The 18,645-nt window shown below is 31.0% G+C and overlaps 4 protein-coding genes across 4 annotated transcripts; 2 read left to right on the forward strand and 2 right to left on the reverse strand.

Annotated features, from left to right (window-relative positions):
- The first annotated feature begins 33 nt into the window (after positions 1–33).
- Positions 34–1,154, forward strand: LOC146539182 (mitochondrial coenzyme A diphosphatase NUDT8-like). Its single transcript, XM_085185310.1, has one exon. It carries the CDS (start codon positions 187–189, stop codon positions 841–843), a length of 657 nt encoding a protein of 218 aa, XP_085041436.1. The 5' UTR covers positions 34–186; the 3' UTR covers positions 844–1,154.
- Positions 1,155–1,297: 143 nt separating this feature from the next.
- On the reverse strand, positions 1,298–2,670 carry LOC146539183 (ovomucoid-like). The gene is made up of 3 exons (XM_085185311.1): positions 2,489–2,670; positions 1,838–2,046; positions 1,298–1,447 (listed from the first exon to the last, which is right to left on the reverse strand). The coding sequence occupies exons 1-2, from the start codon at positions 2,502–2,504 to the stop codon at positions 1,841–1,843; spliced, it is 222 nt and encodes a 73-aa protein (XP_085041437.1). The 5' UTR covers positions 2,505–2,670; the 3' UTR covers positions 1,298–1,447; positions 1,838–1,840.
- Positions 2,671–9,194: 6,524 nt separating this feature from the next.
- On the forward strand, positions 9,195–13,369 carry LOC146539184 (uncharacterized). The gene is made up of 2 exons (XM_085185969.1): positions 9,195–10,418; positions 10,525–13,369. Exons 1-2 carry the CDS (start codon positions 10,195–10,197, stop codon positions 13,367–13,369), a joined length of 3,069 nt encoding a protein of 1,022 aa, XP_085042095.1. The 5' UTR covers positions 9,195–10,194.
- Positions 13,370–14,368: 999 nt separating this feature from the next.
- On the reverse strand, positions 14,369–16,275 carry LOC146539185 (uncharacterized). The gene is made up of 2 exons (XM_085185571.1): positions 15,280–16,275; positions 14,369–14,873 (listed from the first exon to the last, which is right to left on the reverse strand). Exons 1-2 carry the CDS (start codon positions 15,295–15,297, stop codon positions 14,388–14,390), a joined length of 504 nt encoding a protein of 167 aa, XP_085041697.1. The 5' UTR covers positions 15,298–16,275; the 3' UTR covers positions 14,369–14,387.
- Between the last annotated feature and the right edge of the window lie 2,370 nt (positions 16,276–18,645).

The following is an 18,645-nucleotide window of genomic DNA, read 5'->3' on the forward strand; positions in this document are numbered from 1 at the left end:
TTACTCGTCAAATACTTATTATCAGCAGCTGATTTTGACATATCTTTGACATATCTCTTATCATTGAATTCAAAGTGCAAAATTTTTAATTTTATCTTGTATATAAAGTGTAATAAATAAAAGAAATTAATGTATATTGTCGTTATTAAATTAAAAGCCTCTGTTATTATTTAAGAAGTAAAAACTATGTCGCTATCGCCACAAGAATTGTTATCGAACATTGCAAAAGAAACATGTATATCGCGTTTAAAAGATTTACCAGTATTTACTGGAATTAATATAACACCAAAAAATAAAGCCGCTGTGTTAGTACCTCTCTTTTTAAAAGATGGTGAATTGCATTTATTGTTTACTCTAAGATCTATGAGATTGAAAAGCCATAGTGGTCAAGTATCTTTTCCAGGAGGAAAATTGGAAGAAAATGAATCAGTTTTTGACGCAGCATTGAGAGAGACCGAGGAGGAAATTGGAGTTCCTACACAATTGGTAGATATTTGGTGTGAAATGCCACCAGTTCAAGGTGCCAATAAAGATATGTTAATTACACCAGTTGTTGGCATAATAAAGGAACTAAGTGTTGATAATTTAAACATAAATATTTATGAAGTTGATGAAGTATTTTCGGTACCAATGTCAGAATTTTGTGACACAAGCAAGCATGCTCATTTGAAATCTGATGGACTTTTAACACCAGTATTTATGCACAAGAAACACAAGATTTGGGGTATCACTGGACTTATTACACATCTTTTTTTGCAATGCTTTTTACCAAGTGACTTATACAACCCTGATTTTACACGAAAAAGGTTTACTTTAGAAGAATTAATGCCATCTAAACTATAGTTGTAATTGATTAATAACAATGGCATTATAGGGAGAGGCCAGGAGCAATATCTGGGACTTGTAAGCCAAATTTAATCTGAACTGATCTTAATGCTCACCTATACTGTCCCGCCAAGGTACAATGTTTCAAATCCCAGACACTAATGTGAGCTCCTCTTCCTGCATCCATTCCTATATACCCACATAGTGAATGCATGGAATGCTAAATAGTTTCTTCTCTACATTTAATTATTTATTAATACAGTATTTTTAATAATAGGGGGATGTGAATTTATACAAATTAAAACAAAAAACTATGTTAAAGATTTATGTTTTATTTTATAATAATATTATATTATATTTAACAATGTTTTTTTTATTATATGGTTGTACTTATGTTATTAAAAACTTATACTAGATTTCTATTATAAATATAATAAATAATATTAATAATTACATTTATTGGTTATAAATGTATTAATGAAAAATTCTGACAGGCATGGATGTTTTGGTGTATCTTTTTTTATCTCAATTGAATTCTTAATTTCCAAAATAACTATTATAAATTTTCATTAATTGTAAAATTAAAGACTGCAACTGGTTTGCTTGGCTCGTACACAGTAAGCTGGAAAATACAAAAAAACATCAATCAATAAATGATTTCAAAAATGAAAATGTATTATAAAATATAATATAATAGACAATTTTTTTAATTTATTTATTTATTAGTAAGGTTTCTAAACAATCTAAATAGTAATTATTTATCTGACGTTAAACTTGGTACTATATATTGTGTAAAAGGATATATTTGATTAAAAAAGTTTTATTTTTTCAAATATAAAAAAATATATATTTCAGGTTGAAGAAATATCTCATATTATAATCAACACAATAGTTTTTTAATAATTTAAGGGAGTGCCGAGTGTTTTCATAATATTCTTCCTTTGTGTTTCTTTTTCTTATTTTATTATTAAGTTAGTGTAAACGTGTAATAATGTATTAAATACATAAATACCTTCTATCTATCACAGCGATCATCGTCTATTACAAACAGTTGATCGCCATTCCTGACTTGCCTGGCGCGGCACTCGAACTCGCACCTATTGTTGTATGTATTTCCATCAGATGCGCATAGGGGCAGGTATATTTTGGGGCAGGGGCAGGACAGGGCCCTCGGTCCTGGCGCGCAGAGGCATGACGTTGCCAAGATCATTAATAATGATACTGTAAAGAGATATTTATGAAGTACTTTATATATTGATACGAAATAGATAATATTTTAGTTAGTTCTATAATTTAATATGAAGTTTTTTGAATTTTCTATAAAAAAAGAGAAACTAAAGCCCAACCCAATGGTATTGGGTTTCATGCATCTATTTGAAAAAATTGGGTAGGTATTTCACAGTCTCCTGTGCCAACCATTTTCCTCGAAACTTAATATAAATTTAAAATAAATATTAACAGTCTTAAAGGAATAAAAAATACAAAAACTGTAACAATATTTTCAAGATCCAATATGAATTTTCAAATTGTATACAAAAATAGTTATAAGAAAATATCCAATATTCGGATTTCCTCACATTATAGATTGCAAGATCTTTTTAAATACACATAAAAATGAATAAAACAATACAATTACCATAAAAATAATTTTAAAAAAACTTACCAACTCTATAATCCATGGTAAGTAAAGTAAATAGAAATAAAATTTCCCTCTAACACGTCGGTGCACTCGTTTCGCCGGCGAAACACTTTCTCTGTACCATTTTCTGATGTGTTTTATACCAACGAAAGGTTTATCTATTTCCGCCAGATTATCAGCAAGTTATAAACTAACTTTAACGGCCTGGATCTTGGAGTATTTAACTGAAGTACCGGATACTTACGAGCGTTGTGGCGCTATTGTTTTGTTTATCACTCGATGTAGGTATTACTAACGTGACCAGACGTCCCGTTTTGAACGGGACTGTCCCGTTCTTCGCTTGTGCGTCCCTGTGTCCCGGAAGATATATAGGACGTATGTAGGTCCCGTAAATTTGGTTCCTTGTAACAAGTTTCTCCGCGTTTATCGCAGTACTCTATTTTTAAAAGGTAACTGAATGGAATAGTCCACAAAAAACGGAAGTAATAAATTATTGATAAAGTGTCAGTATAAACAGTTATGCCTAAAAAACGAATGCAATATCTAGATAAACGAATGCTATTGTAAAAAAACGTAAACCACCCTAAAATGTCTCGTTTTATCCAAACGACGAATGGTCACAGGTATTACCCGCAGCGGTATAAATACATAATAGCTAATTTATATTTTATACGCATTCCCGTTCAAATGGCGAATAGGTAAAAAACCTGGCGTTATGTCTATTTTTGTACCTATATGTATTGGATTTAATGATTTTAAAATTTATTAAAAACTCCATACTCTCATATTATCTTTAATATAGCTTAAAAATCGGAAGAAATAGATTATATATTTAATTCGTTATTATTTTCTCCAGATTTTGAGACTAAACCTGGGTGTCAGACGAGTTTTGTTTTAATAAATCGAAGTACACAAGCCTATTAAAAATAACACATTTTCCGATTTACTCGATTCGTTGTTCTTTCAACCGTGCCGTGATACCATTTTTATCCATAATTTTTTCAGCTTCACGCTATATGTGACAGGATAGGCTGTAGTAGGGAAACTAACTGTTAAGACACTCTCTTCCCCACTTTCCACCGAATTTTTGAGGCATTGTGTATTGCTTGGTGGTTGACTTGTTACCAATCAGAGCGAAGAAATGAAAATATCAACAAATTATAATCAAATCAACCAACTAACAATTTAAATAATTAGTATTTAATTTATTATTTATCCATTTTTTTAGTTTGAAATAAAGGTTCTAATGGTAAATAATAATAAAATATAAAATACTTTTTAAGAACATCAATTTAAATTTTGATATTGTTTTGGATTACTTTGTAATATTGTGATCAACCAAAAACACATATTTTTATACATTTACATTTTCTTTACTATATATTTAAAAATATTAACTTTACATAAACACATTCGTTTATAAGATAAAGCATGTGCTACTTTATAAGTATTTATAATTAGCACTTCTATCGAGTATCCTGACAGTGCAGCGTGCAGACGACTTCAAGGCCTTCAACCGTTTCTTCATTATGTAGGTATAGTACGGTCAACAAGTCGTGGCCGTTCTGAAGTTAGCGGTAGACGGATATTTTACGATTTTTCTTACTTTTGAATATTTTCTTCCCGAGACAACTATGCGCATACGTTCAGAATACCCAACTCCTGAAGCGGCCAAGACTTGTTGATCGTACTGTACGTACGTAAACACTAAAGAAAATATCTGACCTTAGATGGTTATTTCCTTTTGTAGTAATTAATTAAAGATAAATTGTGACAAGATCAAATATGAATTATTATTGGAGGAGGTAATTGAGTGATTTTACAATTAGGTGATAAAAGACTACAGACTGAGATCCCAGGGATCCCAGATACCATATTAGACTAGAGACGTAGGATTTTTTTTCTACTTGTTTTTTTAGCTCTGCAAATCGAGGGTAACAGCAGGATAATAAGGGCAAAAAGCAGTGTAGGCAGAGGGAATTTGGCATATAATGGTAAGACACTCCATGGAGACGATTAAGACACTTAAATTTTCCAGAATTGTTAGACACCTGCCTTGCCTTGTCAAGAACAAGGCAAGACTGGCTTCTTTACCTTGTTTTCTGGAGTATTCCCTAAAATACCTCATATTATTACCTCGTATTTATTGTAATATTTTTTGTAACCAGTTTTATTTATTTATTCAAATAAAAATAGTCTACAATTCTATAAAATTAAAAATATAAGTTATACATTATACGTGTATAAGTATGTTCTCAACTAATTATATATGTAAATCTACTATTATATTACATTATTAATAAAAGAATAACAAATAAGACTTTACGGTCTACTTTATAAACACTAAGCTCTTAGTGCTAAAAGCAAAACATATTTAACTTGTATTTAAACAACAATATTGTCATGTTAGTCTCGCGCAGTTAAATGCAATAATGGAAATTACGGCTAACAAAGCGTAAACTATTATTATTATTAATAATTGTAACTAAGTGCGAGAACAAGTTATATTAAGTATATATAATTTACTTTAGTGTTTCAATTTAGAAGAATTCGTCATGGAACGCTTGTGTAGGTAGAATCTTACGTGTGACGGTAAAAACCTTATTTACTTTTAGATTTTTTCAGCCTCACCCTCTATTTTGCATGTAGCAGAGTAGGCACAGTAAGCGTAGTGTTTAGACACCTCGTTTCCCATCGAATTCTAGAGGAAGAGCGAAGAAATGAAATGAAAAAATATTTCATTTCCCTCGAGTGAGAATCGAATCCATTACCTGTCGCGTTTACTGTCACGATTGGCCTGCGCCACAACTGGCCAGAGCCCACAATATACAAATTAAAAAATATATTTGATTTCACAAACATGTATTGAGTCATCGAACCAAGTCATTTCGACTTACGTCAGTAATTACGATTTTTTGACATACGTCAATTGTTTCAATCCTCGTCGTATCTGAGGCAGCGGTGAACGGGGGTTACCACCGCCCACCGCACACTGTCGCTGACGAATATTTATACTATAGTTATTTACTTTACGAAACATTAAAAGAAACATCAGTTTCACGCAATATCCCGGTTATAGCAGAGGGAATGTATTGTTAAGACACTCCGTTCCCCATTATCCGCCAAATTTTCGAGGCCACGCTTTTGCCTGGAACTGGCACCAGAGCGAAGAAATTATAATTTTATTAAACAATAATTCATTCTCCCAGATGGGGATCGTAACCACAATCGTCGCGTGCTTGTGCCACGCGTGCTTGTGCCACGTGTGCTTGTGCCAAGCGTGTGAATGTAAGTCCTCGAAAAACGTAATTTTTTGATTCTATATGAAAATGAAATGAATATTGTCGTAAAGTTTTAATTGATTTGTGAAGTTAAGAGTGAAAAATTTTCGTCTATACGGTCTTTATTATACATAGATATATTAGGTAATTTACAGATTGCGGATTTGAACACCCTATCCTCCTACCTTATCCATTGCCAAGTCCATATATATAGGTAATTACATACATTCAATCGATAATATTCTCTTTATAATATAATGCAAATATACTCAAAGGCCTAGTTACAGAGTGCTCTTGCAAATAGTCGGCGTTAAATATTTACTTTGGGTTTTACGTTTAGTTTTCCCTTTTTACTTCAACTGCACATAGAAATAAGATATATGAACTAAAATATTCAAATTATTCTGTTGCATTACAGTTAAATGATGGTATATGAAAATGTAAGTCAAATACGTGATAAATAAATCAGCTTCACGCTGTATCACGCACACAGCAGGGTAGGCAGAGGGGACCTAATGCTAAGACACTCCGCTCTCCGCTTCCTGCAGACAGAATATTTACCTTTATATCAAATAAATGATATAAAGGTAAATATTCTGTCTGCAGATAGGTCTGTTTTATTTGTCTGACCAAATTAATATTATTATGAGTATTTAATCTTTTAGTTAATTTTACTTTTTATAGCAGTGGACCTCAATACCTACTAATACTATTTTCCTCATAGCATTTGAATATAGAAGTGTTTTTTATAAACAGACAGAGTTACCTACGTAAATTTCCAAGCGATGGTTGCAGTTTTAATGTAATCACTTTTTACTCACTTCTAATAATAATATCTCATAATTTTTTCTATACAATTTATTACACCTAATATATCACCTTTAAGTATATATAAATACGTAAATAAGTATATAAGAATTGCAGTATACGAATAAAATCAGTAAAATGGGGGCCAGTCTTGGCGCAGGGGCACAAGCGTATGCCTGTAAACGTGTCAGGTCGTGGATTCAATCTCGACTCGAAGAAATGAAATATCCCTGACTAACCTAACCCTGGTGTCGAGGCAAAATAGAGTTTTTCCAAGAGTGGAGTGTTTTAGCACTAGGCTCTCTCTATCTAAACTACATGCGGGATACAGCGTGAAGATGAAAAAAAATCATAATTTTTGTTCTTAGCCTTAGCCTATTTTTTAAATTGCGTAAATCCTTATCAATCTTAACCCGCCCTAATTATATAAGTAGTCCGCATTGATTTGGTAATTACAACACGATCTAAAAAAATATATAATTCTATTTATTTTTAATTAATTGTATGTTAGATAGAAAATAAGTACCTAAGGAAGATCTCGTTTTTTTTCCTCATCAATTCTTCTTTAGTATTTGTGTGAAATCCTTCACGCTGTATCCCGCAAACAGCAGGGTAGGCAAAGGGAACAATTGGTGTTGAGACACTCCCTTTACCACTTTCCGCCAAAGTCTGAAGACATTGCGTTTTGAGTGGCGGTGCTCAACGCCGCACTTTGCCTCGACACTAGAGCGAAGAAAAGAAAATATAAATTTCAATAAATATTTCATTTCCTCGAGTGGGGATTGAACCCAGAACCAGTCGCGTTTACAATAACACTTTGCGTCCCTGCGCCGCGACTGGCTTTACTGATTTTATTTTTTTTCTGTGAAATTTGTATTATTGTAATTACTTTTTGAATACTTACATCAAGGATTACAAAGTTAACATCAATTTTCGTTAAATGTGTGGTTTATCACAAATTTTTCTCTGCTTTCCCAACAAAATGTTAGGAATACAGAAATAAAAAATATATATAAATTATAATATATTCATGAGTATATAGTGGAAAAGGATATTACTATGGTAAACAAACACCTTTGTACCGATCGCAATTAACTTTAATTATAGTTCTGTCATTGTTGAAGGTGGGAAGTGTTGAGAAGAGATCATTTGGATTTTCCTTCATTTTCAAGTTAATATGGTTTATTTATAGAATATAAGTAATGTTTGTAAATAATGTACAATATATATTTAAGTAAATTAGTTTTTAGATCATTTTTCAGTTACAGATATGGCCTAACCTAATAACGAAAAGCCATGTTAGTGTGAATTTTGGATCTGTATTTTGCAAAAAAACTGCATCCCGTCGTAAATAAGACCAGATCGACCGTCTTTTAAGAAAGTAATTCTATTATGGCGTAGTAATTCTGTATACCTATTTTCTGTTCTAAAATTATGGTAAAAAAAACGGTTAAGTGCGAGTCGGATTCACCCACAGTCACTTCCGTACCAATTTCAGGATTATAATAGGTCAACGGGAAATATAATTTATAAAAGTTGACAAATCTAACTACAAAAATAACTTTGTAATGGTTTTTTTCTTACAATTGCAATAACATTTTCCTCTACTTTTGCATCTTCAGCTCTCGTATGTAATAACGTTTGTCTTCTCAATTCAGACTTTTGGGAACAGCATAAATGGATTGAAGGAGGAAGTATGTCATTTTAGCCTGTTAAATGATGTAATTTATTTATTAGCGACCCAAATTACTTGCTGTGTATTGAGGAAAAAATGTTCATAGCAATGTATAGGTACGCTACAGACTGCAGAATATTACTAAATTTAATTTATCTTACTTTATTAACCTGATATTACAAATTTTTGCATTTAAGTATAGTTAAGAGGCCAGTCGTGGCGCAGGGGCATAGGCGTACGAATGTAAACGCGACTGGTTGAAGGTTCGATCCCCGTTTGGGGAAATGAAAATATTTATTTAAATCTACATTTTCTTAGCTCTGGGGGAGAGGCGAAGCTCGTCACTTGACTGAGCACTCAACACGCTATGCCTTAAGAATTCGGTTGAAAGTGTGGAACGGAATATCCTAAGTAGTTGGGATTTGTTGGTTCTGGCGCACGCGCCAGAACCAACAAATGCGCTAGAACCACGGGCGTGTGCCAGACCCCGCGCGTCGACTTGTCGATGCGTCGAAATTAAAAAAAAAAAAAAAAAAAAAAAAAAAAAAAAAAAAAAAAAAAAAAAAAAAAGGTTTAGCCCCCCATTTGAATCGATTGCGCCGGGTCCCAGAGCCGTAGCTCTAACCGTTCCAAAGATAGCTTTTCGATTCATTAAATGCCACTAGACGCGTCTCTTATCAGTCACCCTCATCAAGCTCGGGCCCGGCCTTATCGCTCGCTTCCCCGAATTGCTAACAACGAACCTACGTCACAGTGCAGTGTTGCTGTCTCTTTCTTGCATTACTTATCACCCAACGACACCACAGTGCCCGTCTCTTTGTCGCTATGTTGCCTAACAATTTGTTTATTAAAAACTTCTCATTTAATATGCAATTTCTATCATTTTAATTTAATAAAATGTCTAACCTAACCTAACCTACCGAAATCCTGCAATTTCTATCATTTTAATCTAATAAAAATGTCGAATCTAACCTAATTTGTTTATTAAAAACTTCTCATTTAATATGCAATTTCTATCATTTTAATTTAATAAAATGTCTAACCTAACCTAACCTACCGAAATCCTGCAATTTCTATCATTTTAATCTAATAAAAATGTCGAACTTAACCTAATTTGTTTATTAAAAACTTCTCATTTAATATGCAATTTCTATCATTTTAATTTAATAAAATGTCTAACCTAACCTAACCTACCGAAATCCTGCAATTTCTATCATTTTAATCTAATAAAAATGTTGAACCTAACCTAATTTGTTTATTAAAAACTTCTCATTTAATATGCAATTTCTATCATTTTAATCTAATAAAATGTCTAACCTAACCTACCGAAATCCTGCAATTTCTCTCATTTTAATCAAAGCGCCAGAAACCGCGATACAGGACTGTGTGCTAGAATCCGCGATATTAAATCGCTTTCTACAAATGATTTTCTTATTACAATCTTTGTGAATTTATTTAGTCTAAATACTTCCATTGTATTTTTTACTATATAATGTTTCAAATAATGGTGCGCCGATAACAATATTTTGTTTATTAAAACTTCTCATTTAATATATATATTTTTATGAAATCTAACAATAAGAAATCGAAATGAGAGTATAAAAATGTAAAGAAATGTTCAACCTAACCTAACCTAAGAATAAAAATCTTTTGTTTATTAAAAACTTCTCATTTAATATATATATTTTCGATTTATTTTTTAGTTGTTATTGTGGAATTTTAGACATGCTCAAACTTGTAACAGATTTGCTATTACTAACGCCATTGTTTCTTTATTAGTCATAAGTGATAAGCATACAGTTTGAATATTATCGTTATCACTTCCGGTATTTTAATAGATTTGTTCCGCTACATTGTGCAAGTTAGTATAAAACGACTGTGTATCTTTTTTGGATTCATCACTAAGTTGTTCAGTGTCTTCTTGTTAAGAACTATTGTGCGAGTGTTGTCTAGTAAGTGCTAAGCACATGTCGAACTATGATCATGTTACTAGTGTGTTATTTACTAAAGAACAGGAGATTGAAAGTAATTGCTGGACTGACAAGGAATTGGAAGAAATTTGCGAGATTGTGGAATCAGCAGAATGTGCTATGGAAGCTTTCAACGATAAATTCACCAGTATTGAGTCAAAGACTGTTGATTCACAATTTGATGAAGCTTTGTTCAACATAAGTGAAAGTGTGGAGAAGCAGTAAGTAATAATGATTATTAATGTTTTTTTTATTTATTTCTTTTTTTTTTCCTGTTTAAATTTATGAGATGTTGAATTTAAAACTTATTTTTTCTTTGTTAACCAGCTTACAAGTTGGCAGAGGCTTGAAACGCGTAGCTCAAGATAACAATAAAAAAGTTGTGAAAATGAGACGCCCAAGCGAACCTTCAACTTCGAGGGATTCAGAACCATCAGTTCAACCATTAAACACTGACATGATCAACTGTGAGGTATGCAAAATACTTGTTAAAAGGAGATATTTAGCAAATCATTACCGAAGTAATATTCATAAAAATAATGCATTACGCATTCATCATAGTTTTCCTAATGTAACATTAATCGAAAAAGCATTTGGAAAACGTGTTTATACTTACAGAATAACTCCACTCTCCGTTAGTGATGAGCTTTTGGATTTTAATTTGTTTTTAAATTCCATCAAAGATACTCTTTTTACTTTAGTTAGTGAGAGTATAGTAGCTTTGAAAACCTTCAAAGTTAATTTTATACTCCATGCTAATTTTATTCAACAATGTAGAGAATTGACAAATATTTTTGATTTTCAAACTCCGAATGTCATCATTAACGAATCTGTTAATCTAAATGAATTTCTCGATTCTTTAAATGAAATATTTGCAAACAAAATAACTGAGTTTGAAAAGAAAGACAGCGGTTGGTCTATTCAGAAAATATTTAGTTTGGATATGAATGTGAATAAATTTAATCCACTTCGCGGATCTTCATACATTGATTTGCCTCACGACATACGAAACAAAAAGGCAGTAATAAATGTAAAAAATAGCGACGTTCAGTGCTTTAAGTGGGCTTTACTCTCAGCATTGTACCCAGCAAATAAAAGTTCAGATCGAGTCACTTCATATTCAAAATATGAAAATAAGTTAAATTTTGATGGTGTTCCTTTTCCTGTGAAGTTAACAGACATTCATAAAATCGAAAAGTTGAATAATTTGAGTGTTAACGTTTATGGACTGGAATACAATGCTTTGAGTAAGTCTAACTCTCTGGTTGGTCCATTATATTTTACAAAGTGTCTCAAACCTATTCATATTAATTTACTTTACATAACGAGTGGAAGTAATGGGCATTATTGCTATATAAAAAAATTATCTCGTTTAGTGAGTCATCAGGTTACATCACGAAATAATGCCATTTACATTTGTGACGGCTGCCTTATTTATTTTAACAGTCAGAAAGCTCTCGATAGACATAGATTGAATGATTGCACACATGTCAGAACCGATCTTCCAAATAAAGATATAAGTAAAAAAAACTGGCGTGGTGAAAATGTACCAAGTGATAAGATAAAATTCGAAGGTTATGAAAAGAAAAAGAGAGTACCCTTTGTGATTTACGCAGATTTTGAATCTTTTCTCAATCCAATCGATTCATGTTCCAATGATCCTTTTAAATCTTTCACTACCAACGTTCAAAGACATGATGTGTACAGCTTTGGTTATTATGTCAAATGTTCATATGATAATAAGCTTTCTAAGTATGTTACTTATACCGGCGAAAACTGTGCTAACGTATTTTTGACAAGTTTACGTAAAGATGTAGAAATTATTTGTAAAGCTAATTCTTTTCAAAAATGTCCTCTTCCTCTATCAGAAATAGACAACAAAACAATACAAGAAGCTTCTATATGTTACATATGTGAGAGTGAATTAAAGGCTGAACGATATATCGATCACGACTGGCATTTAGGTACTTTTATAGGTGTATGCCATGAGAATTGTAGCAAAAAAATTCATAGCACCTCATTTATTCCTATAATATTACATAATCTGAGCAATTACGATGCTCATTTTATTGTACATGCATTAAATTTTGCCGAAGGTGAAGTACAAATCATTCCACAAAATAAAGAAAAGTATATTTCTTTCTCAAAAATTCTGAATGTAAATGGTAAAAAGGTTGGTTTGAGGTTTATTGACTCTTTCAAATTTTTATCGAGTAGTTTAGATTCACTAACTAAGAATCTTAATGACGATGAGTTCCGCGAAACGAGAAAACAATATCCCTCTGATAAAGACTTTCAGTTGTTAAAGCGGAAAGGTGTTTATCCATATGAACATATGACTTCGTTCAAATCATTAGAATTATCATCTTTGCCACCAATTGAGTGTTTCGCTAGTACATTGACTGGTGAAAGCATTTCAGTTGATGATTATAATCATGCTCAAAAAGTATGGTCTCATTTCCACTGTCAAAGTATGGCTGACTATTCTAATCTTTATTTAAAAACTGATGTAATACTTTTATGTGATATTTTCGAAAATTTTAGAAATGTTTGCATGAAGACTTACGATTTAGATCCTGCTCATTACTATACCGCTCCAGGGTTAAGTTGGGATGCTATGTTAAAATATACCAAAGTTGAACTAGAATTATTGACAGATTTTGACAAAATTGCTTTTGTCAAATCCAGTATTAGAGGAGGCATATCGCAATGCAGTAATCGCTATGCAAAAGCAAATAATCCACACATGAAAACTTTTGATAGTAATGATCTTATTTCATATTTAATTTATCTTGATGCAAACAATTTATATGGGTGGGCTATGTCTCAATACTTGCCTTTGTCTGATTTTGAATGGGAAGATCCTTATGTAAATTATAATGTACCAATCACCTCTGATATTGGATATATTTTAGAAGTAGATCTAGAATACCCCGATAGCTTACATGATGCTCATTCCGACTTTCCATTGTGTCCAGAAAATATTTGTGTGGGTAATTCGAAAGAATCTAAATTAGTTACTAATTTATATAACAAAAAAAAATATGTTATACATTATAGAAACCTTTTGCAATGTGAGAAATATGGTTTGCGAGTACAAAAAGTTCATAGAGTATTAAAATTCAAGCAAAAACCTTGGTTAAAAAAATATATTGAATTAAACACACTTTGAAAAAGATTTTTATAAGCTGATGAATAATTCTGTATTTGGAAAGACAATGGAAAATATCGAAAAAAGAGTAAACGTGAAATTATTAACACATTGGGAAAATCATGGAAAAATCAAAGGTGTTGAGAGTCTCATTGCTCGCCCCGAATTCCACAGTCTTTCCATTTTTTCTGAAAATTTGGTCGCAGTCCAACTTCGCAAAACTAAATTGTTTTATAATAAGCCCATATATTTAGGTTTTAGCATATTAGAGATATCCAAGACTTTAATGTATGACTTTCACTATCAGTACATGAAAAATAAATTTACCAACATAAAATTGTTATATACTGATACTGATAGTCTGATATACCAAATATTTTGCGGTGATTTTTACAAAGAAATTAAGGAAGATTTAAATTCATATTTCGATACTTCTGATTATCCTTCAAATAATCAATTTCACTTTCCTCAAGTAAATAAAAAGAAATTAGGATTTTTTAAAGACGAGAACAACGGAAAAATTCTTACTGAATTTGTTGGATTGCGATCAAAAATGTATGCAATGAGTGTCGAAGATCGTACTATCACCAAAGCTAAAGGGGTTAATAAAAGTGTAACTAAGAAATTAAATGTTAGTGACTATAAATCATGTTTATTTAATAAAAAAATACAACTTGCTGAAATGTATAGATTTAGAAGCATCAAACATGTTATATTTACACAAAAAAATAATAAAATTTGTTTGTCATACAACGACACCAAGCGACATATTTTGCATAACTCTATAGATACATTAGCTTGGGGTCATTATAAGTTAAAATAGTATTAAGATGTCATTTTTATTGTATTAGTTGAGAAAATATATTATAAAATGTTATGTATTTTTTTATATGTACATATTTAGTTTTACCTTAAAAAAATATGTATGAAACAGTATTTATTATGTAATAAATGCTAATGTAAAAAATATTATTTGGTTTTATTAAAATGCCTTTCAAATGAAAATAAAACAAAGTAAAATTTTAGTAAAATAATTTATTTAGTCTTTTTGTTTAAAGTGATATTTTTTTAGGTTTGGTGCACTAGAAATTTCTTTGGTGATACTATGTACCAACTTTCGTGTAAGTTGGTGGTGGTTATTTTTGTTATTCTTCTTGTTATAATATTTGACTCTCACATCTGCATGTTTCCAGTGCTCCTCCGGTGGTACATCAACCAGTTTTTTCAATTCAAATATCTCAATTTTTATTAGATGTGTTGCATTGGATCCATCATCTTCGTTGGTAGTAATATATGAGGTACCATCGTTCGTCGCTCGGCCCACCGATGAAGAACGTAGTTTTGTCTTTTTTATCTTCGGAGGAGGTTCTTGAAAGAACTCGTTTAGAGAGTCACTGCTCTTTGATCTCTCTCGTTTCTTGATAGGGTATGGTGAGGTACGTTCATCGTCAGATGTTGAGAAGTAATACTGTTTATATGTGTTTTCTTCATATTCTGTCTTATTCCCACCCACGCAGCACGTAAGCTACAACAATGAATACAATAAATTGCATTGTTTATGCTGAGTTTGATTATTTAATACAAATAGACAAGCACAGAAACATAAGTGTAGATTTTAGTTCTTAATTAACAGTAGGTCTTCTTATAAAACAACATTCTACATTTTATATGTTCTATGCATTTGACAGCTTTTGTGTGCTATAGACGTAAATGTCGTCGGGAAGTAATACTGATTATGCGGGTTTTCCTTATATTCTGCCTTATTCCTATCCAAGCAGCATGTAAACTACAACAATTAATACAAAGGAAAATAAGTATAAAATAAAATAAATTTCTACGCTATCTAAAAAACGTTAGAGAATGGTAAAAAACATAAGTTGTAAAAAATCACAGTAAAATACAAAATAACATGAATAAAAAGTAATACTCACATCCATAATGGTTTCCATGTGGTTAGCACTTACTAGACAACACTCGCACAATAGTTCTTAACAAGAAGACACTGAACAACTTAGTGATGAATCCAAAAAAGATACACAGTCGTTTTATACTAACTTGCACAATGTAGCGGAACAAACCTATTAAAATACCGGAAGTGATAACGATAATATTCAAACTGTATGCTTATCACTTATGACTAATAAAGAAACAATGGCGTTAGTAATAGCAAATCTGTTACAAGTTTGAGCATGTCTAAAATTCCACAATAACAACTAAAAAATAAATCGAAAATATATATATTAAATGAGAAGTTTTTAATAAACAAAAGATTTTCATTCTTAGGTTAGGTTAGGTTGAACATTTCTTTACATTTTTATTCTCTCATTTCGATTTCTTTTTGTTAGATTTCATAAAAATATATATATTAAATGAGAAGTTTTTAATAAACAAAAGATTTTCATTCTTAGGTTAGGTTAGGTTGAACATTTCTTTACATTTTTATTCTCTCATTTCGATTTCTTTTTGTTAGATTTCATAAAAATATATATATTAAATGAGAAGTTTTTAATAAACAAAAGATTTTCATTCTTAGGTTAGGTTAGGTTGAACATTTCTTTACATTTTTATTCTCTCATTTCGATTTCTTTTTGTTAGATTTCATAAAAATATATATATTAAATGAGAAGTTTTAATAAACAAAATATTGTTACATCGGCGCACCATTATTTGAAACATTATATAGTAAAAAATACAATGGAAGTATTTAGACTAAATAAATTCACAAAGATTGTAATAAGAAAATCATTTGTAGAAAGCGATTTAGGTTAGGTTAGGTTGAACATTTCTTTACATTTTTATACTCTCATTTCGATTTCTTTTTGTTAGATTTCATAAAAATATATATATTAAATGAGAAGTTTTTAATAAACAAAAGATTTTCATTCTTAGGTTAGGTTAGGTTGAACATTTCTTTACATTTTTATTCTCTCATTTCGATTTCTTTTTGTTAGATTTCATAAAAATATATATATTAAATGAGAAGTTTTTAATAAACAAAAGATTTTCATTCTTAGGTTAGGTTAGGTTGAACATTTCTTTACATTATTATACTCTCATTTCGATTTCTTATTGTTAGATTTCATAAAAATATATATATTAAATGAGAAGTTTTAATAAACAAAATATTGTTACATCGGCGCACCATTATTTGAAACATTATATAGTAAAAAATACAATGGAAGTATTCAGACTAAATAAATTCACAAAGATTGTAATAAGAAAATCATTTGTAGAAAGCGATTTAGGTTAGGTTAGGTTGAACATTTCTTTACATTTTTATACTCTCATTTCGATTTCTTATTGTTAGATTTCATAAAAATATATATATTAAATGAGAAGTTTTAATAAACAAAATATTGTTACATCGGCGCACCATTATTTGAAACATTATATAGTAAAAAATACAATGGAAGTATTCAGACTAAATAAATTCACAAAGATTGTAATAAGAAAATCATTTGTAGAAAGCGATTTAGGTTAGGTTAGGTTGAACATTTCTTTACATTTTTATACTCTCATTTCGATTTCTTATTGTTAGATTTCATAAAAATATATATATTAAATGAGAAGTTTTAATAAACAAAATATTGTTACATCGGCGCACCATTATTTGAAACATTATATAGTAAAAAATACAATGGAAGTATTCAGACTAAATAAATTCACAAAGATTGTAATAAGAAAATCATTTGTAGAAAGCGATTTAGGTTAGGTTAGGTTGAACATTTCTTTACATTTTTATACTCTCATTTCGATTTCTTATTGTTAGATTTCATAAAAATATATATATTAAATGAGAAGTTTTAATAAACAAAATATTGTTACATCGGCGCACCATTATTTGAAACATTATATAGTAAAAAATACAATGGAAGTATTCAGACTAAATAAATTCACAAAGATTGTAATAAGAAAATCATTTGTAGAAAGCGATTTAGGTTAGGTTAGGTTGAACATTTCTTTACATTTTTATACTCTCATTTCGATTTCTTATTGTTAGATTTCATAAAAATATATATATTAAATGAGAAGTTTTAATAAACAAAATATTGTTACATCGGCGCACCATTATTTGAAACATTATATAGTAAAAAATACAATTTTTATTAAATTAAAATGATAGAAATTACATATTAAATGAGAAGTTTTTAATAAACAAATTGTTAGGCAACATAGCGACAAAGAGACGGGCACTGTGGTGTCGTTGGGTGATAAGTAATGCAAGAAAGAGACAGCAACACTGCACTGTGACGTAGGTTCGTTGTTAGCAATTCGGGGAAGCGAGCGATAAGGCCGGGCCCGAGCTTGATGAGGGTGACTGATAAGAGACGCGTCTAGTGGCATTTAATTAATCGAAAAGCTATCTTTGGAACGGTTAGAGCTACGGCTCTGGGACCCGGCGCAATCGATTCAAATGGGGGGCTAAACCTTTTTTTTTTTTTTTTTTTAGTTTCGACGCATCGCCAAGTCGACGCGCGGGGTCTGGCACACTCCCGTGGTTCTAGCGCATTCGTTGGTTCTGGCGCGTGCGCCAGAACCAACGAATCCCAACTACTATCCTAACACTAGGTTCCCCTGCCTACTGTGCAGCTGAAAAAAAAGTATAGTAAAATATAAAATTAATATCAATTTCGTAATTTACACGCCTATACTATTAGATGAATAACTTTCATAAGAAAAATATTTCTAATAAAATAAAATCTACAAAGACATTGGCACAGTTGTTGCAGAACCAACTCTAGGATCAATAAGGGCACTCACTTCCTTAACTAATTCTATAATGGAAAAACCATAGGTTTATCATTTTACGCTAAGTAGAGCGGCAACGTTTGTAATATTTTATAAAGTGCTAATATTTACGTAGATTATTTAATAAATATTATAAATACAATGCAACTTTGCAGGAGGAATTATAAATATATATAAATAATTTATTCCTGCCTAATTTTCAAGATATTTAGTGGAAGACAAAGCCGTACTTGGTTCTTGGCTGTTTATCAGAGGGAGGGAAAATATTTCTTCCCTCGAATAAGCATGGAACTCATAACGTCCGCACTAAATCTTGTTTTATATAATACAGCTTCACCCCCGCACAAAGAAGGGTAGGCAGAGGGAACCTAGTGTTAAGACACTCCGTTCAGCATTTTCCGTCGAATTCTGGAGGCATTGCGTATTAATTGTCTCCATGATATTTGTTTTAAAATAAATAAAGAGTTATTCAATATTTATCGCTCAAACGAAAGTCCTTCTTCGGTCAAACAACTTTAACATGGAGATGGAAATAAACTGTCTCATGA

The sequence above is a fragment of the Heliconius melpomene genome, chromosome 5 (genome assembly GCF_056956725.1).
Source record: "Heliconius melpomene rosina isolate 202511_hmr_F chromosome 5, ASM5695672v1, whole genome shotgun sequence".
NCBI classification, from domain to species: domain Eukaryota; kingdom Metazoa; phylum Arthropoda; class Insecta; order Lepidoptera; family Nymphalidae; genus Heliconius; species Heliconius melpomene.